Genomic DNA, 26772 nt, shown 5'->3' with positions numbered 1-26772 from the left:
TTGTGAAAAGGCACAGCTACTTTATGCAAGCTGTGTGGATTTGTCTGTGGATTGACTGTTTTGAAACTTATGGTCGTTTCATAGCCCCTAGACCTCTGTTTTCATGAAAAAAGCCAGTTTTGACAATATGGGACCTTTAAACTAGCTATGCATGACCACATTAACTAGAATTTATCACGTTCCATTGTATTTATTGTGTTAAATTTTGACTAACTTCTAGTAGAATTTATAATATGTTATCAACCAACTTTGCATGGACCATTTTATAAAAACAAACAAACAAAAAAAAAATAAAAACAACAAACAAACAAACAAACAAATAAATAAACCTCACGAGGGAGCATCCCCTGAGACACAACTCTGTTGAAACAACTGTCAAAATAGATGGTTTGAAATTGCAACGATTGTTTTGAAAAAGTTCCAGTTATTCATAGATTTTCATAACTTGTGATAGGATGTAAAGTAGGAATGAGAGTAGTGGCTGTCGTCTCAGCAACTAGTTGTACATCGTCCTCAGAAATGAGTAGGGTCTTTCTTGTGTCCTTCCTTCTGTTTTACTAAACACTACAAGCAAAGAAAAATTGGGTGTCGTAAACCGATCTGGCGCAACAGCTGCCATTGTACACTAGGTGGCGGTCATGTTCCAAAGGAGTGAGCGGCCATTAAACACGAAGAAGATGAAAACCCAATCAGCGACTCTTCCCAGTTTGAATGCGAGCGGTTTATTATCATGGTGATTGGTACTGTTCATTGTGTCTGTAATCGAAGACTTTTTATTTTTTAATTATAAAGTCAGCTAGTCTCGAGAAGGGATCTGCATGTCGATAACACATCACGGTAAATTCACTTGTCAAAATAACGCTTTTCATTTTTAAAATATGCGCATTGGTTTCCTGTAAGTTATACTGGTTTGTCCGTGTAACGTTAACGTTATTCAGTCGATTTCGTGTTACTAACGTTAGTGTTTTCGAGAATCGAGAACAGTGACAGTTTTCATGTTTATTGTCTAACGTTACTTGTTTTGATTGTTAGTGTTTTTTATTTTTAAATAACGTTATTAGTATACAAACTATGTCAGGAGATTTTTGGAATAATAAGCAGATTGATATACATTTATCTAGGAAATGTACAATACAAATAAATCTAAAACATCTCTTGTAGTCAGTCAAATAATGCTTCTTAAATTTTTATTGACATTAAGAGATGTTAAATAATCTCCATCTGTAAAAATTATTGTCCAGTAACATCAAAAATACAATAAAATACAAGATGCAAATACAGATTTTTTAGAGGTTGTGGACTGGGAAACTTAAACATTATTAAGGAAGTGTTACAAATGAAACACTTTGTTGTCTTCACAAGAATACGTTCATTAGCATAGCAAAGGGGTTTCATTTAAAACCGTGACCTTGCCGTTGCTATCATTTGCTTTACTGTTTGAGTTACACGTTCAAAAGAGAGTTATGTTGTTTCTACATTCTTATATAATAATAATATTTGAATTCTACACTGTAGTAAAGATCCAAGATGAATGCAAGAGGAAAAAATGGGCCGGTGTTTATCAAGACATACAGTAAACGAATGCGAAAGGTGGAGCCTTGGTTTTCCCCTGACCTGAAGAAAGCAGCTTTCTCTTTTTCAAGCACTCCTTCATCAGATCAGTCCATACCAGAGGCCACACAGCCCAAGAAACGGTAAAACATGCTCACCCACTTTTCATTGCCATTTTATAGTACAAAACTGTGGTTTGACTATTTTTAAAGCTGTTATATTCCATGCCAGTTTATCATTCCGTTCTCTGTTCTAAGGAAAAGAAGAGAAACAACCTCTCGCCCTGCTAAGAGCAAAGCCATGACTGCCATAAAGGAGAACATGAGTGATGAGGAAAACTATGCACCAACCTCACCATTCAGGTCAGGACTGTGACAAAATGCCACACCAGAACACATATTTTACTCGCGTTGCGCGGAACAAATTAAATGTCCTCACAAAGAAGTTTTGTCAACTTCCAATGATGTTTAATGAATCAGGCTAACATTAAAGAACTGCAAAATTCAATTATTTATTTATTTATTTGTACCTTTTTTGAAACCTAGTTAATGCTCCTTGAATTTGACTCCTAATCTTATTTGACTTATATTGAAGATTCTAAAGCCCATTAAAAATGGACTGAACAGTAATCTTTTCCTTCACCGTTCTGTATGGCTGTGTTTCTGCAGAAAGAAGACAAATGCAAAACCAGTAAGGACTACAGCTGTGAGAAAGACTCGAACAAAAAACAAGGCTAAAATATATAAACAATTAATACTCAGCAACAGCAGTGAAAATGATGACGAGTCCTTTACGATGAAGAAAGTCCGTGCAAAAACGTCTGCTGATGAACGTGCTGGGTAAGTTTTATTATACGTTTTGTCAAAAAACCGAATGTCGTAACCGTTGTTTGAGTCCGTATGAGTGAAATGCTTTGTATCTCTGTAGTTCCAAGAAAGTGTTAGACCCTCCCCATTTGGGCAGGTTTGTCACGCGTCGCAAAAGACCAGCACCACCCATCCAAACTAAGCGAATTGTAAGTAACAGTATTTATTGTTCTTTTTTGTGTGTGTTACATGAGAAAATGTTGATGGATTGTCATTGTCAAAATCAGTGTTCTTACTTCTCCCCTTCTTCTCTTTTCACCTAGTCTGTTGTTCTTCACCGCACGCTAAATTCCTCAGATGATTTCCTCCCTTTGCTCTCCCAAAAGAAGCGCAAGAAGCCGTTCTACATGGAACACCATGACTCAAATAACCATGCTGCTAACAAGAACCGCAAACGCACGGCTCTGGTTGAGGTCTCTTTCAATGATAGCGATGACCAGCAGCTTCCAAGTAAACTTCCCCTGCTGTCCAGCACCCCATCACTGGTCTGCAGAAAGCTCCAAAACTTACCAGAGCCCTCCATCAGTGAGATCTCCTCCCTCAGCTTTGATGAACTTCACCAACCTACTGAAAACAACAACAGCGCTCCTAGTTTGAAGAATGTTAAAGAGTGTGCTGACCACACCCCACGAGAGAAGACAAGTCAGCAGCTCCCAAACCCAGACATCTCCTCTGGAGAGAGAGCGGAGGGTGAAGAGGATGCAGTTGTGGAAGAGAGAGCTGGGTATGGAGAGAGGGATCAGAGAAAAGAAGGATCTGAAGCAGAGGCCATGTCTGCACAGGCAAGCAGAGGTTTTGGATGCGTGTTAACACCGTCACACCTAGAATCCTTAGCAGAGGACCTAAAGGACAGGTGAGTAATGGCTGCTACGTTACAGAGAGAGAAAATAAAAACCTATTGGTGATTTATGAATGTTTTTAGAGAGATCAAATGAAGAGTTCAGATGCAAAAGCCTCTAAGTGCCATCTGAAATTTTCTTCTAGAATGATCATTTTTATCAAGCCCGTATATTTAAGTTCAATGGTTTCACTTAAATGGCAATGCAAATGACCTATTAATTGTCATTTAAGTGAAATTACTTAACTTAAATATACAAGCTTTATAAAAATGATCATTCTAGAAGAAAATTTCAGATGGGACTTAGAGGCTTTTGCATCTGAACTCTTCAAATGTTTTCATTACTAGTTGAGTTTGTTTCTCAGCAATTGGTTACGTAACATTAAGCTGTCGTAATAATAACCTAATAATAAAGAATGAGTTGGTGTGTTCAAACCTTCGACCGCTAGTGCATGTAAAAATTGGCACGTTTTTATTCGAATAAAAAGTTCCAGTTCATTTCTGTCTGTTTATGTTGATATAGATGTCGCACAATGGATGTAGCCTTAGCGCTCAAAAGAATAGATGTCTCAGACCAGCTGTCGGCGCAAAGCTGCAGCAGGAAACAGGAAGAGAAGATTGCCTCAACCTGTTTGGAGTCCTCCGTGGCAACTAGACAAAACAGCCAAAACTATGTAACTGCATCATCCAGCTGTGTCTCTCTGTCCCTCTATATCTCCTCCTCTAAGTCTCTTAACACTTCTTCTTCAGCTGAAGCAATTTGCTCAAACCTGTCCCTTCTTGACCGTCTTAAAGCTGAATGTCTGTTATCTTCCCTCACTGTCTGCATTCCCCGTCTTGATTTGGTTGCGGATCCTTTTGTCCACCAGAGGGCGACAAAAGCTTCCTGCGCTGACTCGCCATACACACTCCCCATCATTCGCAGGGAAATTGCCACCTCTCCACCTTTTAAGGGGACAGGGAATGATATCCCAAACAGTCCAATAAATCACAGGACTCCCAGTACTGCTGAAGCGGTTGTTCGACACTTGTCCGCATCATTCCAACCACCTCCGGTCTCTCCACCTGCCTCTGCATCTCGTAGCAAAACACGACCGCCTGCTGTGCCTAAAGAACGGACAGGTGCTGGTACTGGGACCGGTCGTAAAGTTTGTGTGAGTGGACTGAACGTCAGCCGCTGGTCTAAGAGGGGTAATGGAGAGTTGAATGAAAAACGGAGGAAAAAGGAAGGACGAACAAAGGCTGTGTCAGGAGACTACAGTTCTGGGTGCAGCATGTTATCTGCTGGAGCAGACACGTATGCAGCGGTCAGTTATCATGGTCAAGAATACATTCATTCTGCTATAACATTTACTTTTACAATATTCATTTTCTCACATTCTTTGAGAAGTAATTAAAACTGTTTATTTAGGTATCACTGTCTTTCACTGGAATGTAGTTCACAGCAATCCACTTTACAATTGAGTTATTTTTTCATTTACTCATAATATGTTCTTGCATCCCATCTGTAATTCAATTTGGAAGTGCTTATTTCAAATCTTTATTACAAAATGTATGCATGGTCAAGAGGAATGTATTTTTGGTATTCACTTTTTATTTATTCATAATGATTTAGTTATTTCATAAATATATTAATCACACTAAATTAACACGTTAAGCCTACAGACCCATATTCATTTTGTAACCGTATTTTTATGCAATTTTTTGTCAACTTAATTAATCTTATATGTCTCTATCTTATTTTTATTATAATACAATAAGCAAAATTAATTTATTTATCCCAGACCAACATCTGACTACCCAGAAAAATGCTCTACCTCTTTGAGTTTTTATCAGTATGTAGAATGTAAAGTCACCCCTACACCACGGGGTGTGTGTTTACGGCCTCCTTTGGATATCTTCAGTTTGTATTTAGTAAATTAAATCTAAAGGTATTTTGACTTTCAATTCTACAGGGTGTTATTTTTCAGGGGGAAGGAAACTGCCATTGTTTTGCAGAAACAATTAATTGTAATCAAAGGTTTCAGCTCCTTGTCTTTTTTTTCTGTTCGTTCATGCAGGAAACAACATGTGGCTGGCTGCAGGGCACCAGTGGGATTGGTCTGGCTGTGACGCCTATCAGAATGTCGCAAATGAATCTCTCCTCCATCCTGGCCAACTTCACTCCTGACACACTCACGACACACTCCTGGGGACGACTAAAGGCAGCACTGTCCCTACATAAGAAGAAAACTGGTATGTGTTTGCAGCAGACCAGATAAAGCCAGTAGACACAAACAAAATGTTTTTGATTCATATTCCAAACTGCCCAAAGTTCGCATAATTTAGAATGGTACATGATGGTTGACTTGTTCTGTTACCTCTCCCTTTAAAAAAACTTGAAAGCTTGAAACTTGAAAGTCACCTTTCCTTAAATGTTCTGTATAAATGTGTGTACTGCAGCATTTCCGACCCCACGGCGCTTGGTACAGTCTCATCTGAAGTCCCCAGGCTCTGGTTTTCCAGCTGACACCACTAGTCTAGACCTGTTTGCTTCCCCTCTCTTCACACCATCCAGAGTCACACCTTTACGCATGCTCCGGTCCACCATGAACTCCCCCATGGTAAAGACACTCCTTAACTCTAATGAACAGTTAGGCTATGTAAATAAAGGTCTCCTTTAATTCAAGAAACTGTATCCCTAATAAATATACAGTTTGCGTGGTTTATTCATATTTCAGAAATGCTGAAATAATTCGATTTCTTTTAGTTTTGCATTTGTCTCAAAAGAGAATTGGTTCATAATGCATAGTTTTCCACTGTGGAAGCTTGTTTCCACCATGGAATAAAAAAAAGAATTATGAGATATAATCTTGCAATTCTAAGAAAAAGTCAGATTTGTGAGACAAAAAGTCTTTGTTATGTTAAGTCCTGCTTATGTTAAAGGGATACTCCACTTTTTTTGGAAATAGGCTCATTTTACACCTCCCCCAGAGTTAGAGTTGAGTTTTACCGTTTTCGATTCCATTCTCCGGGTCTGGCGGTACCACTTTTAGCATAGCTTAGCATAGATCATTGAATCGGACAAGACCATTAGCATCTCTCTCAAAAAAAATGACCAAAGAGTTTCGATATTTTTCCTATTTAAAACTTGACTCTTCTGTAGTTACATCGTGTACTAAGACCGACGGAAAATGTGAAGTTGCGATTTTCTAGGCTGATATGGCTAGGAACTATACTCTCATTCCTGCGTAATAATCAAGAAACTTTGCTGCCGTACCAGGCGTAATGATATGACGCAGCGCCTGATAATAGTCCCCAGCTCGGTAACTTCCAACGTGACCGAGACTAAGTTTGTCTAACCTATTAGACCTATTTTCAGGCGCTGCGTCATATCATTACTTCTGCTGCACTCATGGTACAGCAGCAAAGTTTCTTGATTATTACGCAGGAATGAGAGTATAGTTCCTAGCCATATCAGCCTAGAAAATCGCAACTTTACATTTTCCGTCGGTCTTAGTACACGATGTAACTACAGAAGAGTCAAGTTTTAAATAGGAAAAATATCGAAACTCTTTGGTCATTTTTTTGAGAGAGATGCTAATGGTCTTGTCCGATTCAATGATCTATGCTAAGCTATGCTAAAAGTGGTACCGCCAGACCCGGAGATCGGCTGAATGGATTCGAAAACGGTAAAACTCAACTGTTTAACTCTGGGGGAGTTGTAAAATGAGCCTATTTCCAAAAAAAGTGGAGTATCCCTTTAAAGGATTAGTTCACTTCAAAATGAAAATTGTCATCATTTACTCACCTTCAAGTTGTTTCAAACCTGTATGAATTTATTTGTTCTGTTGAACACAAAAGAAGATATTTTGAAGAATGTCGGGAACCAATCAGTTGATGGGCCCCATTGACCTCCATAGTATTTTTTTTTTTTTTCCATGGAAGTCAATGGGGTCGATCAACTGTCTGGTGACCGACATTCTTCAAAATATCTTCTTTTGTGTTCAGCAGAAGTGTTACAAGTATAATAGAATAATGTACGGTCTACAATATAATATAATTGTTAATGTTTTTTTTGTTTTTTTTCAGTTACTTTCTAAGATAATTGATGTCTCTTTTATTCCAGTTATTTCTCTATTACAGCTAATCTCTATGATGTCTCTTTTCTCCCTTTTTACTCTGCCTTTGTGTTCCAGACTTCATATGATGAGGATATCAGCGATGCAGAAAAAGTGTATCAGGAATGTCAGCAGAGCGGCCCAATTTCCTTTAGTGACTGTATCCCTCCAGCTCGCATGAAGCACTGTAACAAAATTGGCGAAGGGACATTTGGAGAGGTCTTCTCAACTATAAACGATTCCAATGAGACCGTCGCTCTCAAAGTATGTGCTCAATTTATCCATATACAATTTCATTGTAGAAGCATACTATTTACTGTCTTGCACATCACAGGGTGACTTAATGCAAACATAATATTTAAAATACATTTTTAACTTATATGTATATCTATATATGTAAATAGATGTTTAGTCACTGATTTGTAAGCAGAATTATTTCTTAAACATACAAAAATGACTGTTTAAATGTAATTTCTATAGATCATCCCAGTAGAAGGCAGTCAGCAGGTCAACGGTGAACACCAGAAAACATTTTGTGAAATCCTCCATGAAATCATCATTTCCAAGTAGGATCTCTGGCATATCTCAACAATTATGTTATACATTTGAATGAATGGTGTTAATATTCAACACATCTTCAATGTTCCTACAGAGAGCTAAGCAGCCTTAACCTAAAGGAGATTAACAAGTCAGATGGTTTCATTGGGCTCAACAAGTATGCTTGTACTTTTTTTAATATTTTTATAGCTTATATAAGTGTAAAATGAGGTGATTGGAAGTTTGCATGTTATATTTCTAAGAATGCACACATAAAAAAGAAAATTGTTTTTGTAAAAAGTTTTTCAATAATTTTACCTTTTTGGGTGAACAATTCGTTTACTTTTTAGTTTACATTGTGTCCGTGGACGTTATCCTGAAGCTCTGCTCAAAGCCTGGGACAAGTTTGACCGTCAGAAGGGATCAGAGAATGACAGACCCGGTAAGCTAAATGTGTAAACAATTTATGTCTTTAAATAGTTTTATATTTAATGACCATTCATGTATTGCTTCTGTTGGCACAGATTTCTTTGATGACGAGCAGCTGTTTTTAATCCTGGAGTTTGAGTTTGGAGGGAGTGATCTAGAGAACATTAATGGAAAGGTACTCGCGCACAGGTTTCCATATTTATACAGGTTTGTCTATTCCAGGGCCCGTATCCCTAAAGATTCTGAGAATCCTCTCAGAGAGCTCCTAACTTAACCTAAAAATTCCTTGCCAGGAGTTTTAGCTTAGAAGTGATTCCAGAACATTTTCAGTGAACTCTGAGCAAGGAATGGATGGAAAATCCTATCTTAGTGAGGAGGTGTGGTTGACCCCGTTGCTAGGTATGAGTCATCATTTCAAAAGCCGTGATTGGTTGATCCTACAAGTTTGATGAAAATGAACTTTTGGTGATAATGAGCAAAGGATGTACCCTCAAATCAATAAACCTAATTATACACTCTAATCTTATGCAGACTGTAATTGTAAATAATATTTCCCATTCAAGAAAATATCTGGAAAATGAATAGTAAGCTGTAGGGGTTATAGCCTAACATTAGAATCTAAAATATGTGAAAACTTAAGCTCATTACACCCTGTTCAAATAATGATTCGTGTCTTATTTGCTCATATTAATATCCTAGCTGGCATATTTTGTACTTTCACTCCCATATGGACCCAATTGAAAACAAGATGGCCTATCTCAAGGGGCTGTCCTTAATGAAGTAGAAATTGCAACGTTACAACTCAGTGTGGTCTTAACGAGGGTAACACGGCTCAGCTTTTATCAATGTCTGTGATTGCTGGCTGGTCTATTTATGAAGGCTTGTTAACAAATGGGATTAGGACATCTCTCCTGCCTCCTCTGTTGGCCATTTTGTGCAGCTGCTTAGGGGAACTCCTAAGCCACTAAAAGTTCTCTTCCCTGCTCTTAGCAGATCTCGCCTTAGGAGCCCTTTCAAGCGCTAGGAATCTTGAGGAATAGCTTTTATATTAACTGGGATTTTCGTGTCACTTTTAGGGGAAATTCTAAGAAAACGTCATGACTCTGAGAATTTTCTTAGAATTTGGCCGCTAGGAGCCACTTTTTGCACAAAAATTCTTTAGGGATACGGGCCCAGGTATTCTATAAAGCCTAAAGTCCACTGAACACCTTTGGGGTGAATTCAGACCCCTTCACTTTAGTGAAGGACCTCGCTGATGCTTTTGTCATTATATGGTTTAACATGAATTGATTTGAGTTATTTCACCAAAAAAATTTACATTCTGTTACTCATATAACTTGCTTTAATTTTCTAAACAGAAATGAAGATATTTTTAATGAAACCACTGAAAGTCCATTCCACCAAAAGTTCAAAAAGGATAATAAAAGTGAATAGTTTAATTTAATTTAAACCAAATCTTTTGAAGAGACACAATAACTTTTGATCAACGCACATATGCAGAGCACATCGAATATGGTAAACTGATTCTTAACCTTATTTGCTTAAGGCACAAGAACAAACCTCATTGGTTCTCGCACATCAGTAAAGCATAGTTCCTTTTACCATATTTGATGTGTAAAGTCTTCATGTCTCTTCAGAGGACTTGCATTAAACCGTTTGTTTAATTTGGATTTAGTTTACAATGTCTTTATGAACATTGTGTTCAAAAAAAGTTTTGGTGGACTGGCATAAATCTCAGCTTTCATTTAAAAAAAATCTTAATTTGTGTTTTGAAGAACAACAAAAATCTTACGGTTTGGAATGGCACAAGGATGAGTAAACGATAACAATTTTCATTTTTGGGTGAACTATCCCTTTAAGAATTACTGTAATATCTAAACCTGTTAATTAGAAGTGATTGTCCATATACTTTGAGCTATATTGGATCATTATGACTACTAAAAAAGTTTGTTTGTGTGTACCATTGCAGCTAACTTCCATGGCCCAGGCCAAGAGTGTTCTTCATCAAGTCACTGCAGCTTTGGCTGTAGCTGAGCAAGCCCTGTGCTTTGAACACAGGTAACAAGTTTGAAGCTGAAATTTAAATGTAGATGCATACACATTTCTGTATATGCTGTCAGTGTAAGCTGATGTTAGTGGTGTTGTGTGCTGATGTTTCAGAGATCTTCATTGGGGAAACATCCTGGTGAAGAATGTTAAGCACAAGCACAATGAGTTCATTCTGAACGGAACAGCGCATTCCATAGAGACCCGAGGGGTTCACGTCAATATTATTGACTACTCACTCTCACGCCTGGAGATCGGTCAGTCCAATGCAGAACTTTCTCTAACTCCTTTTGGCACAAATTTTTCAGTCTCATAAATGTAGTTTTTAAGGTGATAGAGTTGCAAATCCCATGTTTATTAACTATTATCCAACATTCAATCAATTTAGCATGTATCCCCCCTAGCCTTACTCTTAAAATGGTGACTTCAGAGGCCTTCCTTGATCGTCTTAACTGCAATTTATCTAACAATTAAAATCATACATTATTTTGAGATTCAATGAACAGTTTGAATCTTAAATGAGTCTTTAACTTTTTTTTTCTTTTTATAAATGTTGTTGATTTGCATTTGTAAAGCTAAACCATTCCAAGAAAAATTATCAAAATAAACTTACATTTCCCATAAATTAACTACAAATCAATATTTGGTCCCAAACTAGCTAGCCATTAGTAAATTCAACAATTTCATAACCAGCTTTGTACTGTTAGAATGTTGGTACTGGTAGTATATTTAAATGAACAATATGTACTTTTTCTTCATGTTACCTGCATGCCGGACTTTTGCCGACAAATAAACAATGTCTTGGTCACTGTAACATGGAGAGAGAGTACACATTTGTAGGATTATCAGTGAACGTACCACGGTCATTGTAACAATACAAAGCTGGTTGAAAATGTATGAAGAGAGAGTTTCATTTTGTCAAAATTAGCAACTTTTACTCTTGGTACAAGAGTTGAAAATGTAAGTAAAACTGATACACATGAATTGGAAAATGTTCTAAATGCTTAAACACTTTTCTCTCTCTCTCTCAGATGGACTGACGGTGTCATGCGATATCTCTTCTGATGAAGAGTTGTTTATGGGACAGGGAGATTACCAGTTTGAAGTCTACCGCCTAATGAAGAAAGAAAACAAGTGTGTGCTTCAGCCTCAGACAGAAAGATATTTCAAATTCTTTCATTCTAAATGAAGGATTGATGATTCTCATTGTTCTTTTTTTCATTCTCTGTTTCTCAGTAACTGCTGGTCCATGTATAATCCCCATTCCAATGTGTTGTGGCTGCACTATCTGGCCGATAAGCTTTTGACTATGAACTACAAGAACAAAGCAAAGTCCAACCAGCAGAGGACACTGAAGAGCGCCCTCAAATCTCTCCAGTCGGAGATCCTGAATTATCCATCAGCTACAGAAGCTCTTATGAACTGCACATTCTTTCAGTGAAACTTTTTGTTTTAATTAACACAATATATATAGACCTGTATATTTAGATTAACCAGTCCAGGGCAAGTAAAATGTTCTATAAAAAGGATATTAAAAAACAAATAAAGAAAATGGGCTATCATGCAATTTAAAAAATAAAAATATGTAATTTATTGATACTCATTAATTATCTTGAGACGGTTAGAGTTTTGGCATAGTATGGCGAAACCAGTTATTCTTGCATTCTCTTTTTTGTTTAAGAAAAGTCTCAACATTCCACACCATATTTCCAGTAATCCAAACTTGGCAGTTCATTTTATTAATTAATAGAGGTCCATGTAGAATTTGGTGCAGAATTGTTCAGTTTTTTGACCTTGTATAATCATCCTTATGCTGGGAGAGAGACCACACGTCAAGCATCAATGGAGGAAGCCTCTACACAGGAACATTCTCTTCTTTCAGCTCTTTGATATGTCCACTCACTCTATGACCTTAGTGTCCTGTTGTCCTTCATCGTTTATGACCGAATGCATAATCTCTTTATTTTTGTAACAATTTAAGACATTGGGTCTGTGTGCTGCATTTTGTTAATCATGATAATAGTGTGATGCGTCCTGTAGAAAAGCTTATTTGGTGTTAGCTTGCAGTTGAGTGTAATTATGCAGAAAAGGAGACTTTGGTGATCCTGTTCTCAATATGTTGGGGACAGATACAGCCAAATGTTCAGTAGGACCTCAAAAAGAGAAATATTTGGTGAACCACTCCTGTTTTTGAGGGTCTTGTCCATCAGGCCCTGTTTCAATAACCCTCTGCTCAGCAGGAGTCCTGAAACACAAGCACAAGATTAGAACCAGAAATGTAGATATGACATCTTGGGAGACAAAAAAAAGAAGACTTTTTAATACTGAACCAGGAAAAGGTTGTTTATGTCCATGGACTTTTGTTTTTCTTTTCATCAAAACTAGGTTATAATGTATGCACCAAATTTTTTTACTTCAAGAGTATTTGGTAACACTTTACAATAAGGTTAATGTATTAACTAACAATGCAACACACTTGTGTTACTGTTTATTATTCTTCATTAACGTTAGTTAATAAAAAAAATACAACAGGTGATGTCAGCTCAGGTCCATTAAATAACTGGATTTTAATTATATATTTGTAAATGTTAAAATTAACATGATCTGAGATTAATACTTTCTTTACTAGTATTTTTTTAATGTAAGTTCGTGTTAACTAATGGAACCTTATTGTAACGTGTCACCAAGTATTCTTAGTGTCTGCTGTTGTGTACAGCACATGTTTGCCAATATACTGTAGTTAGCAATTCCATACTTTTGTTTTTTAATGGTTGGTAAGTTCACTTTTTTACTGTGGAAAAGTTCAATGCTGCTACTTGCACTGTACAAAAGGCATACAAATTAAATAAGAGACTCTAAAATAGAAAGTATTTGATTATTTTTGCATTATTTATATATATTTATATTATAAGTTTTAATTGTAGTGTACGTTTTGGTTACACTATTTTAGGTAATGTCACATTGTAAGTACTAAGTAATATTAATTAACTACATGTACTTAAGAGTTACGGTTAGGGTTAGTTACTTGTAATTATGCATAATCTACTATAGTACATAAAGTAACATGTAACTACATCACCATTAAATAAAGTGTTACCTAAGTTTTAGTAACATTATGTGATTAGCTTTATTTTGATTGACAAAAATGATTTTTATAGTTTTAGTTTGAGTTAATACATCCCGATAACCATTCAAAACCTGTTATTATTATGTCAGACCAGGCAACCCTGAATTACACTTAAAAAATAATTATTACTTTGGATAAATGAGTCTACATAATTGCATATTATTCATCACATTTATGCATTTGGCATTTTCATGAAATGAAATTGCCATTAATAATTCTCAATAAGAACAAACTTCATATGTTGAGATTTGTATTAATCTACCTCAAAAAGACAAAACGGGTTTTAAAAAGCAAAGGATTACGTTCAGGATTGGCTGGTTAGATCCAGGACTGCGGGTATGCGGGAGCTTACCTGATGTGCTGGTTGTAGTTCATTTTAAGCTGGGACTGATGTCGCACCTCTTGTGAAGGTGGGCGGCTGTGTCTGATAGAGGCTCTGTGTTCAACATGAGGGGAGGTGGGGGTGTGTGTCCTTGTTAGGGGGTTCCCTCGCCCGCTCTGTTCCACACTGGGTAATCCACGCTCAATAACTGGTGAGCATTTGGGCTTGGGTGACCCCCCATCGTATGAGCAGAGGTTCGGGATGCTAGTTTCCTCAACCCCCTTTTTCTATATACAGAAGATAGATTAAATCCTGAGCTTCAATGAACATCCTCTCTCAGTTATTATATGATACTTGAATTGTTTTTGGAAATTCAGTGTTGTGTGGGGGTTTGGAGCAGTGTGTATGTGTGCTACCTTCATAGTAGGTGTGAGGGTTCCTGCTTGTGTCCTGGAGTCATAAGGCTTCAATATTTCATCGCTGCAGAGAGTTGGATGCTGGGATAGCTGGTGGAGATCCTCCTGAAATAGAAAGAGAAATTAATTCAAGAGAGATGAAGAGACACAAGAGTATGAGTATCCTGTGTCTCCCATGTGTGCATGCGTGTCTAACCACTAGACTTTTGATGAGTTGGTCTCTCTCGCTTAGCTTGTCCTGTAGTTTAGCAATGGTGTGCAGGTCTTCCACTCTTCTCTTTCCTCTTTCTTCCCTTTCTCTCAACCTACAAACAAAAAATACAAGCACACAAAACAGACATACAAAGATTAAATAAATGCAACATACATTTTTTAAATATATGGCTTGAATACAACTGTGTTTTGGCAAAAAATATCACAGAAAAAAAAAAGCAAGTCAAAATGTTTCAAGAATAATCTCAAAATAGGATTTACACAAGAATAAAGGTGTAGCATTATTCTACTTTATTCATGCAATATTACATCTTTATTCCTCTCATTTTAAGAATATTCACAAAAATGATGTCTTTATTCTCATGTTAAGTTTATACTTAAAATCCTATTTTAGATTTTAATTTGGTAGTAAAACACTGTCATACTTACATAAAGACTATGGCATTCTAATATAGATAATATTAATAATTTGAACAGAACTTTGTATTTGTATTAGCAGCACTTTATAGCAGTTAAGTTATAGCAGCACTTTTTCACATCACCAATATTGAGTCTGTAATACAGTGATACAGTGTTAGGCGTGGTAAAATATAGTAAAATGTGTTAAATGGACAGGAACTACAATTTAATAGCTAAAATTATTATCAAATTAGCCATTATATTTAATAAATTAGCATTAAAGGGGCAGAGGATGTGTGAAACTTTGACAAACACTCCAATTCTGTAGAAATCTGTAGAAAATCCTAGTTGTGAGCCATCGTCATATATTGTCTTGCTTGGGGTAATTCTGTATGTAAGTGTGGTTTGCGTTTTGCATTATTGATGTGGGAGGAGTAGGTACTCTGTTTCCAGGGCAACTATGCGGGCCTGTAGTCGTGTTTGGGCGGTGCTGAAGTCTGATATTATGGTCTGGATCTCCATTCTGTGCTCTCTCTTCACACTCTCCATGTTATTCCTGTGATCCGACCCATCCGCTTCACCAGCTGCATCTCGTTCCTCTGGGAAACTGCAAGTCAGATGCAAATACATCATCATCACACATTTTCTGCTTCGCACGCAGAGCTATATCTTTACGCGTCCCTAAATATCACGAAAAAATGAAGTTGATCATTTACGTTCAGGCATCTTTGTTCTATTTAAAAATCACTGTTCCACCAAAAACGTGCAGGTGTTTGTGGGTAGAGCAGGTGCTCAGCTGGCAGATCTGCAAACTCTCATAACTGGCTGAGCGAACAATGATGTAAGTGTTACTACAGTACATACCCTGCCTACGAACTTTATTTACAAGTCCTTCGAGTTTTGAAAACAGGTTTAAATCCAGGTAATTTAATTCAGCTTCTTTATGCCATCACAAGATGCTTTTGATGCAACAGCCAGTAGTTATTGAATATATTTCAAATGAAATTAATTTAAATCAATTCAACATGGCATTTAATTAAATAAAATCCTGTTATTTTAGATAATAACGGGATAACGGACAGAAACTGCCCGGAGCCACTGTGCAAAGCGACGTACACATCAACAAGATCTACGGAATGCACATCTTATCTCTGCCAGTCTTGCCAGTCCAAGTTGTTATTGTTCAGAAAACATTACTTGATGAGGGCATTCATGTTAGTGTTTCCAGGTTTGACACCAGCAGGTTCAAAGGGATAGTTTACCCACCCAACAATGAAAATTCTGTCATTATTTTGTTACATCACATTGTTCCAAACCCATAAAACTTTTGTTCATCTTTGAAACACAAGCTAAGATACTTTTAATAAAACCTGAGTGATTTCTGTCCCTCCATTGAATGGCCATTCCACTAATATTTTGATGTTTCAAAAATACATTGTTAAAGAAACCCATATGAATCGATAGTTTTAATCCAAGTCTTCTGAAGAGACTCAATCGCTTTATATGATGATCAGATTTAATGACGTCAGAACGTAGGCTCACTATTGGCCGACGCTGGTCATGTGTGTGATGACCCAGGAGCTAGCCAATAATGAGCCGTAGAACCCAGAAGCGCTGCACTGTTTACAATACGTCAACAGACATGGAATGGAAATGGAAGGAAGTGACATGGAAGTGAAGAGATTGTTGAATAAAGTCACTATTTTAAGGGTTTTTTTCGCACAAAAAGTATTCTCATCACTTCATAACATTAAGGTTGAACTACTGTAGTCACATGGACTATTTTAACTATGTCTTTAACACCTTTCTGGGTCTTGAAAGTTGCAATGACTGCTGTCTATGGAGGGACAGAAAGCTCTCAGATTTCATCAAAAACATCTTCATTTGTGTTCCGAAGATGAAAAAAGGTCTTATGGGTTTGGAACGACATGAGGGAGAGTAATTAGTGACAGAATTTAAATATTCGGGTGAACTATCCCTTTAAGGCTTTTATTCATATATGAACATTGATCAACGCACATACATGGTCAACGGAAGATGAACGGAAGTCTTAAGAGTTTTGGAAGGACATGAGGGTGAGTAATTGATGACAGAATTTTTATCTTTAGCTGAACTTTGTGAAGAGCTGATTTTCTGTAGTGTAAAATGTATGGAATAGTTCCAAATCCATTTTCAGTGGAAATGGGAATAAATAAGCAGTTCTTTAGCTGAATACGTAGCAATGTGGACAAGATTTTTTGCAGACAGGCAACAATCAGTTCTCATCACTGACTGCTGTGTGAGTATGCTTGTGGCCATCTTGTTATTGACCTCCTGTCTGTGTGCGTGTTTGAGGTCATCTTGTTACTGACCTTCTGTGTGTAATTTTGCTTGTTGTCATCTTGGTACTGACCTCTTGTGTTTACGATTGTGGTCATCTTGTTCCTCTCTTTGTGCACTCATCGCACTTATCCGTTCTTTCAGATCTTCGTTCTCTCTCTTTAGCTCCTGAACCTCGCTGCTCTTCTCATCCAGCTGTCTCTCTAGTGACTGTAAGCGGTTTTGCTGCTTCAGATCCTGAGAAGGAGACAGGGAGAGAGAGAGAAGTGATTCACCCCTTGAGACAGTGTAATGCTATGTGTGTGTGTGTGTGTGTCTGTTTGGATTGTGTGTGTACCTGCTGCAGGGCCATCATTTGTGTGTGTGTGTGTATTTCGTTCTGAAGGTCTTCGATCTGCTGCATGTGTCTCTGGGTGACCTGTCTCACCCACTCTGTGTGCTGCTGGGTCAGCTCTGCCTTCTGCTTGTCTACACACACACACACACACACACACACACACACACACACACACACACACACACACACACACACACACACACACACACACACACACACACACACACACACACACAGACACAGTCGATAGATACATTAGATCAGACATGCTTACAAAGGTGACCGCATGCGCCGTCTTTAGTCCTGCTCTACTTTAGGAGTCGTGGCACTAGATGGTGCTGTAGTGCAAAATGCAATGCATGATCATCAATTCATTTTAAGGAATAACATTATTTTTCAAACAAACTTTCACATTGCTGTTGTTGTTTACAGGCACATCATTTTCTAATTAACATTCACATATACTCTGGTAAAGTCAGAGTGTAGAGCTATGGGAATATTATCAGCATAATATGAATAAACCTTTTAACAGACCAAGATATCCTGCTTTTCTTTTCTGTCTGCACTTTCCATTTATCATGCTCCATTTTAGTCCTTTAATTAACATTCATTTTCATTTCATGTTCCTAATGATAGCAGATAAGGCTAAAGGATGAGTTAGATAATATCCGTATAAAAAAACAAACACCCTTTGATACAACAAAAATGTAAATTAAATGCCACAAGTCAAAAGATTTGCCCTTGCCAAGCATTCAAATTACAAGTTTATCATGGACTGCCAAATCTTGACAAAAACTACACATATGATAAATGATTGCACATATTTATGTGCTTTTCTTCATTGATGAGCCATGCTAATTTAATTCTAATATGTTTCTGATTAGCTGTATGTAGTGCACAATATTCAGTATCTGTCATTTTGTTATATTTTGTTCATGTGAGTTGTGTTAGACAATATGCTCTGCCTCAGTGGTCCTCAACCTTTTTGACTCCAAGGCCTCCCAGTGTCAAAGACAATATTTAAAGGGCCACAAAGATATTTCTGATATTTCTGCTATAAAAACAGAGCTGCTCTCATTAATCCTATTCCATCACATCCCAAAGATGCTCTATGGGATTGAGATCTGGTGACTGTGGAGGCCATTTGAGTATAGTGAATTCAGTGTCATGCTCAAGAAACCAGTTTGAGATGATTTGAGCTTTGTGACATGCCACATTATCCTGCTGGAAGTAGCCATCAGAAGATGGTACACTGTGGTCATACAGGGCTGGACATAGTCAGCAACAATACTCCGGTAGGCTGTGGTGTTTAAACGATGCTCAATTAATTAATTCAAATAAAAGCTTAATACCAAGGGGCCCAAAGTGTGGCAAGAAAATATCCCCTACATCATTACACCAGAAGCCTGAACCATTGATACAAGGCAGGATGGATCCCTACCATATCTGAATGTTGCAGCCGGAATAAAGGCCCATCAGACCAGGCAACGTTTTTCCAATCTTCTCTTATCCAGTTTTGGGGAGTCAGTGCAAACTGTAGCATCAGTTTCCTGTTCTTAACTGACAGGAGTGGCACCCGGTTTGGTCTTCTGCTACTGTAGCCCATCTGCTTCAAGGTTCGACATGTTCAGAGATACTGTTCTGCATACCTCGGTTGTAACGAGCGATTAAGTTACTGTTGCCTTTCTATCAGCTCAAACCAGTCTGGCCATTCTACTCAACAAGGCATCTTCACCCACAGAACTGCCGCTCACTGGATATTTTCTCTTTTTCAGAACATTCTCTGTAAACTCTGAAATCAGAAATACGTATCCGATTGAAATCAGATTTAGCTAGTGTGAACAGCAAAAAAAAAAAAAAGAGATGATTTTTTACAAATCCGTTTCAAGCTTTTCTGGAAATCCGTTTCAGTCTGACTGATCTGATCGGATTTTGCGTGGTTTATGTGACTTTCTCACGCCACGTAAAATGTAAACGTCAGACGTTGTTATAGGAAACATGCTGAAATTCGCTGCCAAACCAATGCTGTGTTGTTGCAAAGTGCCGGACGAACAGATAATGACAATATAATGGAGACATTAGTGGCGGTTACACATTGGCTGCATCCAAAAACTGATAAATGCTGCCTTAGGAAGACGCATTCCAAGGTCTGAAGGCATCAAGGCATGTCCGAATCCAATGTTAGCTTCACTTCATGTCTCCTGAGATACCTTCATCTGATCGGTTTTTGAAGGCAGCATAGATGTATCCTTCACTGCCTTTGATATCCCACAATCCTGTGCTTTCCATTCTGAGACAGTTGAGCTAGAAAAATAAAGATGGCGTCTGAAAGTTGGCGGCTGGTCGTCAGTTTGTGCGTAAATGTACATTTTTGATTAACGGTTTCCACTTAAGATGACATTTCTGCTTATGATGAAACTACTATTGTAGTAACTAAATATTCACTTTGTTTTCACCAAAGCTCGCTCTGTTTTGCTGTAGATCATTAAACCGTTACGCTGCCTCAGAAGTCTGAAATCCGTTTCGTAAGGTACCTTCGTGAGCAGACGCTGCCTGCAAAGTCATTGCATGATAGGGTAGCGAGGCAACAAGTCAGCTGCCTAAGTTTTCGGACGCAGTCGCAGCCTTTGTCATGTTTCCGACCAACGCAACGTCATTTCCATAGAAACCAAAGCAGATATTCCAGAAAACAAAAGGGCAGCATGGACACACAAATCGGATCTGAACAGTTGCGATACACAGTGTGGACGTCAATAATTTTAGATGAAATTCCAATCGGATATACAAATAATCGGATTTGGACTGACAGTCTGAACGTAGCCTGAACGCCGATTTTTCAATGCAGCATAGATGTATCCTTCACTGCCTTTTATATGCCATAATCCTGTGTTTTCCATTCTCTATTTTGCTGTAGATCATTAAACGGTTACGCTGCCTCAGAAATCTGTCCAAAATCAAATTTAGTGAGGCACCTTCATGCGCAAACGCTGCCTACAAAGTTATTGCCTGATAAGGCAGAGTGGCAACAAATCACTGCCAAAGTTTTCGGAAGCAGCCTACATAGCAACTATGTATAATAAAACATTTAAATGACTTAAGATTTTAAACATTTTCAAGACTTTTCTACATCTAGAAATCAAAGTTCTTTTAAAAATCTCTCATACAGTATATCCAAGTTGTCCAAGATAATGAGAACCCTGGTTCTTAAATAAAAATGGCAGGTGTTAAGAGAACATTAAAATAAGAAATACGATTTCAGCTTACATCTAGATTTTTAGCTGTTTTTGCTTATTTTAAACTTTGTTTTGTCTTATTTTAAACAATTTCAAGCCATCTTGCAGCCCCCTCTGTAGTGTGACAAGTGGGTACCAGCTCCCTGAATGAGAACCAGAACCAGAGCCAAATTTTTACTTTGAGGTTTGCAAAAAACATTCTGTATGAGGTGTGATGGTTACCCAGCTGTAGTTTGTGCTGAGTGAGTAAGCGTTGTCTCTCCGACTGAAGTTCTTCATTGGCTTGTGTTTCCAGGGCCTGAAGAGCACGCTGGTGATTTAACCTCTCCACACGCAACAACTCCTCCTCTCGTTCACGCCACCTCCACTTTTCCCTCTCCTCTTCCCTCTCTTCTGTAGCCTTTCCATCCTCCTCATCCTCATCTTCCTCTTTTACCACCTACAGTACACAGATACAAAGACAACACAAAATTAACAACATGAAGAGTTATTTCCAAGTTGTGTATGTGTTCTGTCATAATTCCAACTGTTTTTGTCCACACAATATCAGTCAATGGGGTCCAAAACATCATTAGACCCCCTTTACTTTGATTATACAGAAGAAGAAGAAAAAACATCCTCTTTTGTGTTCCAACGAATGGAAACCCCTTTAACGTAAATTTCTGTTATAATAATGATGCTAATTATATTATTAATCATGAGAAATATTTGAATATCCTGACATCACTAGTGTATACGCACCTGTAACTGCTGCCTTATCAGTCTTTCTTTCTCCTGAATGGTGGAGTGAAGCTGAGATCTGAGTGAACTGTTCATATCTCTTGTCTTTTGGATCTCCTGCTTCATTCTTTCCATCTCTCCATTGGCGTAACGTCTCTCTCTCTCTCCTTCCAACTTCTCAGAGAGTGTTCTCCTCTCCTCCAACTACACACAGAGATGGAAAAATAATGTGTGTATGATGGATCTGACCGTCTGAGGAAACTAACATTGTGTGTTACCTGTGTCTGCAGTTCTTCTACTCTGTGTTGCCACTGTTGGTTCAGCTTTCTGATCTCTTCTTCTCTTTCTCTCTTCAGTTCCACGATCTGATCAGAGAACTGCTTCTCAAACTGTAGCCTACACACACACACATTCTAGTAAATAAAACTACACCCTCTACCCAAAAAAGTGGTTTCCTATATTTTGGAAGTCCTTAGCATCAAACAGTTTTAAAAACCACTGATCTGTAGACCGCGCGCTCTGTCTTTTTCTCCTGCTCTCTCCCCCACACACAACGAGACATTGAAGTCATTTTTACCTGGCATTGCTTAAGCGTGAGTGTCTCCACTCACTGACAAGCTTCCCTGACGCCTGTTAACTACGGTAAGTTGTTAAGGGTGGGGAAAGGTAGAATGATAGAAGTGATAATGCACCGATTACAACAAAGAATTGCGAGTTTCACAAAACATCATGGGATACAGTTTAAGGGGAAGCTACACAACCATAGACTATGGACTTTTGGAGCAGCTAAACAAGAGGGTACAGAGATACGTGCATCTGGCTTCGACTACACCACTGCCCTTTTTACACAATGATTTACACACAATGATACAGCCTTTCAAAAGTTTGGGGTCAGTAAGTGGGTTTTTTTTTTAAGGAAATGAATCTTCTATTCAGCAAATGTGACCCTGGAGCACAAAACCAGTCACATGGGTCAATTTTCTGAAATTGAGATTTATACATCACCTGAAAGCTAAATAAATAAGCCTTCCATTGATGTATGGTTTGTTAGGACAGGACAATATTTGGCCGAGATATAACTATTTGAAAATCTGGAATCTGAGGGTGCAAAAAAATCGAAACATTGAGAAAATCACCTTTAAAGTTGTCCATTTATGTTCGCGATTGTGCAGCATTCACTCACAAAAATAAACTTTTTATACATTTATGGTAGGAAATTTACAAAATATCTTCATGGGACATGATCTTTACTTAATATCCTAATGATTTTTGGCATAAAAGAAAAATCGATCATTTTGACCCATACAATGTATTGTTGGCTTTTGCCACAAATATACCCATGCGACTTATGACTGGTTTTGTGATCCAGGGTCACAAATATGCATTAAATTGATCAAAAGTGGGAGTAAAGAATTTTTTGAAATTGTTACAAAAGATTTCTATTTCAAATAAATACTGTTCTTTAAAATTATCTATTCATTGAATAATCCTGAAAAATGCATCACGGTTTTCATAAAAAATATAAATCACACCGATGTGATGAGAACATTCTGTGTGTCACGTCATCAACCGCTAAATTCAAAGCTGCATTTGCTCTTTAGCAGGCGCTGAGCATGAGACAGACGCGTTTAGCGCTTGTCATACATCACAACTGTTCAGTGTTTTCAACCATGTTTATTTTATGTTTCTGACATTTAAATACAAATAAGTACTAGCAAAAAAATTCTGTTTCATTTGTAAAATAGGCCTATACACTGATGTCTGGAAGCGGCAATAATCCTTTCAAATAGAGACTTTACTTCGAATATTGTTACAAAGTTGTAGAATTTCTTAGCTTTGATGCTATACGTCACATAGCCTAGGCAATTCGTGCAGAACGATCGATTTTTTTGTGTGCAGGTGGTTGGGGGAATCCATCCAAAATGTTACAAAATATATATTTAATTGACTTTTACTGATCGATTGACTTAAAGTGCTGTACAACACTGAGATGCAGTTGCAGAGATGCAGTTTGACTTGCAGTGTCAGTGCTTATATGCTTCAAATTCGTTTGTTTCACATCATAAAAATGTATCAATTAAATATTTGAATCAACTGAAATTATCTTGTCTGATTGTCATTCAGACACACCTGATTCTCTCCTCTATACCATGATTGGACTGTTGTAGAATGTCTCTCTCTTGCTGTAGAGCAGAAATCTCTGCCTGTAACGCTTCCTTCTGTGCAGCAAACTCCTCCTGTGGGACACATAAAAAGAAAGGAGGACAAGGATAGATGGATTCATGGATGGAAGGATAGATCCATGATTTAAGAGAGAAAAAAAAGTAGACTGGTTGCTAGGTGAATGTTGATGTCTTTCTTTCCTTTGGGCGGCACAGATCTGCTGAGATCAGCAGAACCTAGTGCTGCCATAGGGGATTTGCAGATCTGTGTGTGCTTGTGAGAATGTGTGATAGAGCTGTGCAGTAATGGAAAGGGACATCACTGACACTCTGTCCTCATGTCAGATGGAAGTGTGTGTTGAGCAAACTGGAGCGAGAACCTGTATTTGCTGCATACTCCTGTGCATGTTTTCCAGTTCTTCTTTCACTCGTACACACTCCAGGCCATATGCCGACTGCCGCTCCACCTCTGCACACTCCTTCTCTCTCTCTTTTGCCCTTTCCTCCTCCTCTTCTCTTTCTTTCTCCAGCGTTTGAATCACCCCCTCCAATTTCGCCATCTGCAAGCCAGGAAACATTCGTAAGAACCATATTAGCATGTGGAAACCACTCAGGTGTGAAATAAAATTCATGTGAGCCATACAAAGAAAATCAACTTCAGTTAGAATAGAATAATACAATCTTTATCTAGAGCAACATGAGGTTAAAAGTCGTTTACAAGAGAATAAAATGGGGATTGTTATAGGGTGTATTTCAATCTGATAGAGTAAATTGGTTTCCCACTACACTCAATTACCAGTAATGTTGTCGCAAAAATAAATTTATAAAGACATCTTTTTTTTTCTGTGATTTGTAATTATCTTATACTACCATTAAAAAGTTTGGGGTCCATAAGATTTTCTCTCTTTTTTTTATTTTTTAAGAAATATTTGTCTTATTCAGCAAGGATGTATGTAATTAATTGATGTTATAATGTATTTTATATCAAATAAATGCTGTTCTTTTGACATTGAAAGGACCCTGAAAACAGTTTCTGTGATAATAATTAAAAAAAAAAGTTAACTGAGCAGCAAATCAGCATATTAGAATGATTTCTGAAGGATCATGTGACACTGAAGACTGGAGTAATGATACTAAAAATTCAGCTTTGCCATCTCTGGAATAAATTACATTTTAAAATAAATTCAAATTAAATAAATAAAAAAACAGTTCATTTAAACTGTAAACATATTACACAATGTATGTATTGACCCCAAACTTTTGAACGGTAGTGTACAAAACTGGTGTATTACAGTGAAAAAATCCTACAAATGTATTATATATGAATTGCAGTAGTAATGTCTAAATGTCTAAGTGTGTAGTAAAAAATGCAGGGCAAGCACATTTCACTGTACATTGTAAAAGCTACAGCGAAGAAGCCTGATGACCCGTTCAGGGATCTTGTTGATAAATACCATTACCAACTAAATTTTTATAAGCTCAATAAGGTGTCACAGGAAATTGAGTCATCTGTGTGTAGCGGTGATTCTCAGTTTGTGGGTCATGTCCCATTCTTGTCTCCATAGGGTTGTGGATTGCAGGTCCAGCAAAAGAGAACCGCCAGTTAAACAAGCAATGTTGAAGCGATTAAAACAGGAGGGCATAAATTGTTTGAATCACAGCAATGAGTACTGCTAGTTCATTTCTAATAAAACAATTGCTCATGTGGATAATTTATTATCACATTAATGTCAGCAATTCAGCAGTACTGTCACACTGTGTGTTCTTCATTCTCAAAGTTTTGCGTGACAGCATGGTGCACAGCGTGAATCAGATTACCCGCTTTTCAGTCCTGTTAATTTACTCACAAAGTTACCATTTGTGAAATTGCTTTCAGGATTCATAAATCACTTTGCAGGTGCTATTTAATCTGCATTGGTGCCAATGAAGTCTATGGCAGCTGTTGAACCATATGGTAAAAAGTTTGGCACACAGATAGAGGACAGTCTGAACATTAACCAAAGCAATTTTAGAGTCTCTAACTCAATCCATCTAGCACCACTAGATCTGGTCCAAATTTGCACTCATGTATCTTTTGAACCGTAAGGGCTAGAAACAAAATATATTTTTTCCTGAAGATTCAATTGACCCTTCGCAGGGAGTTTTGATTGACAGGCGATCTGACCAATCATAATCCGCCATCCGCCGAATCCGCCATTTTTGTCCGACAAAGCAGTCAGGAGAGTTAGTAGAGGATTTGAACTTGAAAAAGACTGACGTCTTTCCGCGGTTAAAACAACATTCCTTCTTATGTTCATTCATGACTATTTGATGCCATAAATTACGGTTCACGAGCTGCTTTAACTGAGGTGCTACAGCGATCTATCATGACACATTAAAGGGCCACAAAATTTGTATTGTTTATTGTATTGTATTGTGTGTATTGGTATTTATTGTTTAAATTTCTTTAAAAAATGACCAAATTTGAAAGATGAGACTTTGTTTCATATCAAACGTAACCTGCTCTGTCCTGTCTATCAGCACGTTGTCAGTTTCCTCTCTGCTCCGCGATGTATTTTTCACTGCGTGAGAACATGGTGGGGCGTGAGAGCAGCGCGGCTTGTCGGACATCGCAACAGTAACTAAAGGGGGCGGGTCTTTGCGAACGGGTGTTGCACCCTATGATATCATTTCCATAATGAATTTTAAATTTTTTCCTACTTTTTAGAACATACCGTCTGTCCGATTTTCATGAAAATAGAACCACATCATCTTCAGACCATGCCAACAAAAGCACATGGAATTCTAGTTGATTAGTCAAACTGTGTTTAAATAACTTGCAAACGAATTTTAGGAAGAGCACGCCAAAGTGAATGTGAGGCTATTTCTCTGAAACTTTGGCGTGCTCTTCCTAAAATTAGTTTGCAAGTTATTGACAATTGGTTTTCTGATGTATAGTAGAATCTTTGATGAGGCTTGCTTCTCTGCGCCACAGCGCTGAAACAACAGTATGATTCCAAGCTATCACTTATTAAGCATACTACTTCGTTATCATAACCCAGTTCCAAGCCTGCTGGCAGAGTAGATGAAGCATTAGATGAAGCCCTCTGCCTTGGGCACTACAAATGTTCTTTTTGTTTCCTCATTTATCATGGTCATGTGGAGTGCTCTGGGCCTC

At 37.8% G+C, this 26772-nt stretch overlaps 2 protein-coding genes across 4 annotated transcripts in view; one reads left to right on the top strand and one right to left on the bottom strand.

The window, feature by feature from the left end:
- Positions 1 to 704: 704 nt before the first annotated feature.
- Positions 705 to 11937, top strand: haspin (histone H3 associated protein kinase). 3 transcript variants are annotated; one of them, XM_084402051.1, is made up of 19 exons: positions 705 to 837; positions 1516 to 1694; positions 1809 to 1913; positions 2220 to 2390; positions 2479 to 2566; positions 2681 to 3270; positions 3779 to 3929; positions 4125 to 4562; positions 5316 to 5490; positions 5698 to 5858; positions 7434 to 7619; positions 7836 to 7921; positions 8008 to 8070; positions 8243 to 8334; positions 8417 to 8496; positions 10291 to 10379; positions 10482 to 10624; positions 11399 to 11501; positions 11604 to 11900. In XM_084402051.1, exons 2-19 carry the CDS (start codon positions 1528 to 1530, stop codon positions 11806 to 11808), a joined length of 3093 nt encoding a protein of 1030 aa, XP_084258177.1. In that variant the 5' UTR covers positions 705 to 837; positions 1516 to 1527; the 3' UTR covers positions 11809 to 11900. The 3 variants fall into 3 exon arrangements, with proteins under 3 accessions (XP_084258177.1, XP_084258175.1, XP_084258176.1); XM_084402049.1 differs by having other exon boundaries at positions 710 to 837; positions 3779 to 4562; positions 11604 to 11937; XM_084402050.1 differs by having other exon boundaries at positions 714 to 837; positions 1521 to 1694; positions 3779 to 4562; positions 11604 to 11937.
- A 139-nt stretch (positions 11938 to 12076) lies between these two features.
- Positions 12077 to 26772, bottom strand: part of fam184b (family with sequence similarity 184 member B) — a 44467-nt gene continuing 29771 nt past the window's right edge. The window contains exons 8-19 of the mRNA XM_084402048.1: positions 23996 to 24175; positions 23584 to 23690; positions 21732 to 21849; positions 21475 to 21657; positions 20956 to 21172; positions 17501 to 17631; positions 17237 to 17400; positions 15287 to 15451; positions 14429 to 14537; positions 14233 to 14337; positions 13847 to 14103; positions 12077 to 12612 (exon numbers count right to left, since the gene is read on the bottom strand). Of these exons, the coding sequence (XP_084258174.1) occupies positions 12522 to 12612; positions 13847 to 14103; positions 14233 to 14337; positions 14429 to 14537; positions 15287 to 15451; positions 17237 to 17400; positions 17501 to 17631; positions 20956 to 21172; positions 21475 to 21657; positions 21732 to 21849; positions 23584 to 23690; positions 23996 to 24175 (1827 nt within the window). The 3' untranslated portion in view covers positions 12077 to 12521. The remainder of the gene's footprint in view (positions 12613 to 13846; positions 14104 to 14232; positions 14338 to 14428; positions 14538 to 15286; positions 15452 to 17236; positions 17401 to 17500; positions 17632 to 20955; positions 21173 to 21474; positions 21658 to 21731; positions 21850 to 23583; positions 23691 to 23995; positions 24176 to 26772) is intronic.

This window comes from Rutilus rutilus (assembly GCF_951802725.1).
Source record: "Rutilus rutilus genome assembly, chromosome: 2".
Lineage (NCBI taxonomy): Eukaryota > Metazoa > Chordata > Actinopteri > Cypriniformes > Leuciscidae > Rutilus > Rutilus rutilus.
Note: the sequence above shows the minus strand (reverse complement) of the source record. Positions and strands in the feature narration are given on the sequence as shown.

Coding starts and splice junctions, on each gene's coding strand:
- haspin (XM_084402049.1), top strand. CDS start 1,528: ATGAATGCAAGAGGAAAAAATGGGCCGGTGTTTATCAAGACATACAGT. Junction 2,567..2,680: donor CCATCCAAACTAAGCGAATT/GTAAGTAACAGT, acceptor CTTTTCACCTAG/TCTGTTGTTCTTCACCGCAC. Junction 4,563..5,315: donor GAGCAGACACGTATGCAGCG/GTCAGTTATCAT, acceptor TCGTTCATGCAG/GAAACAACATGTGGCTGGCT.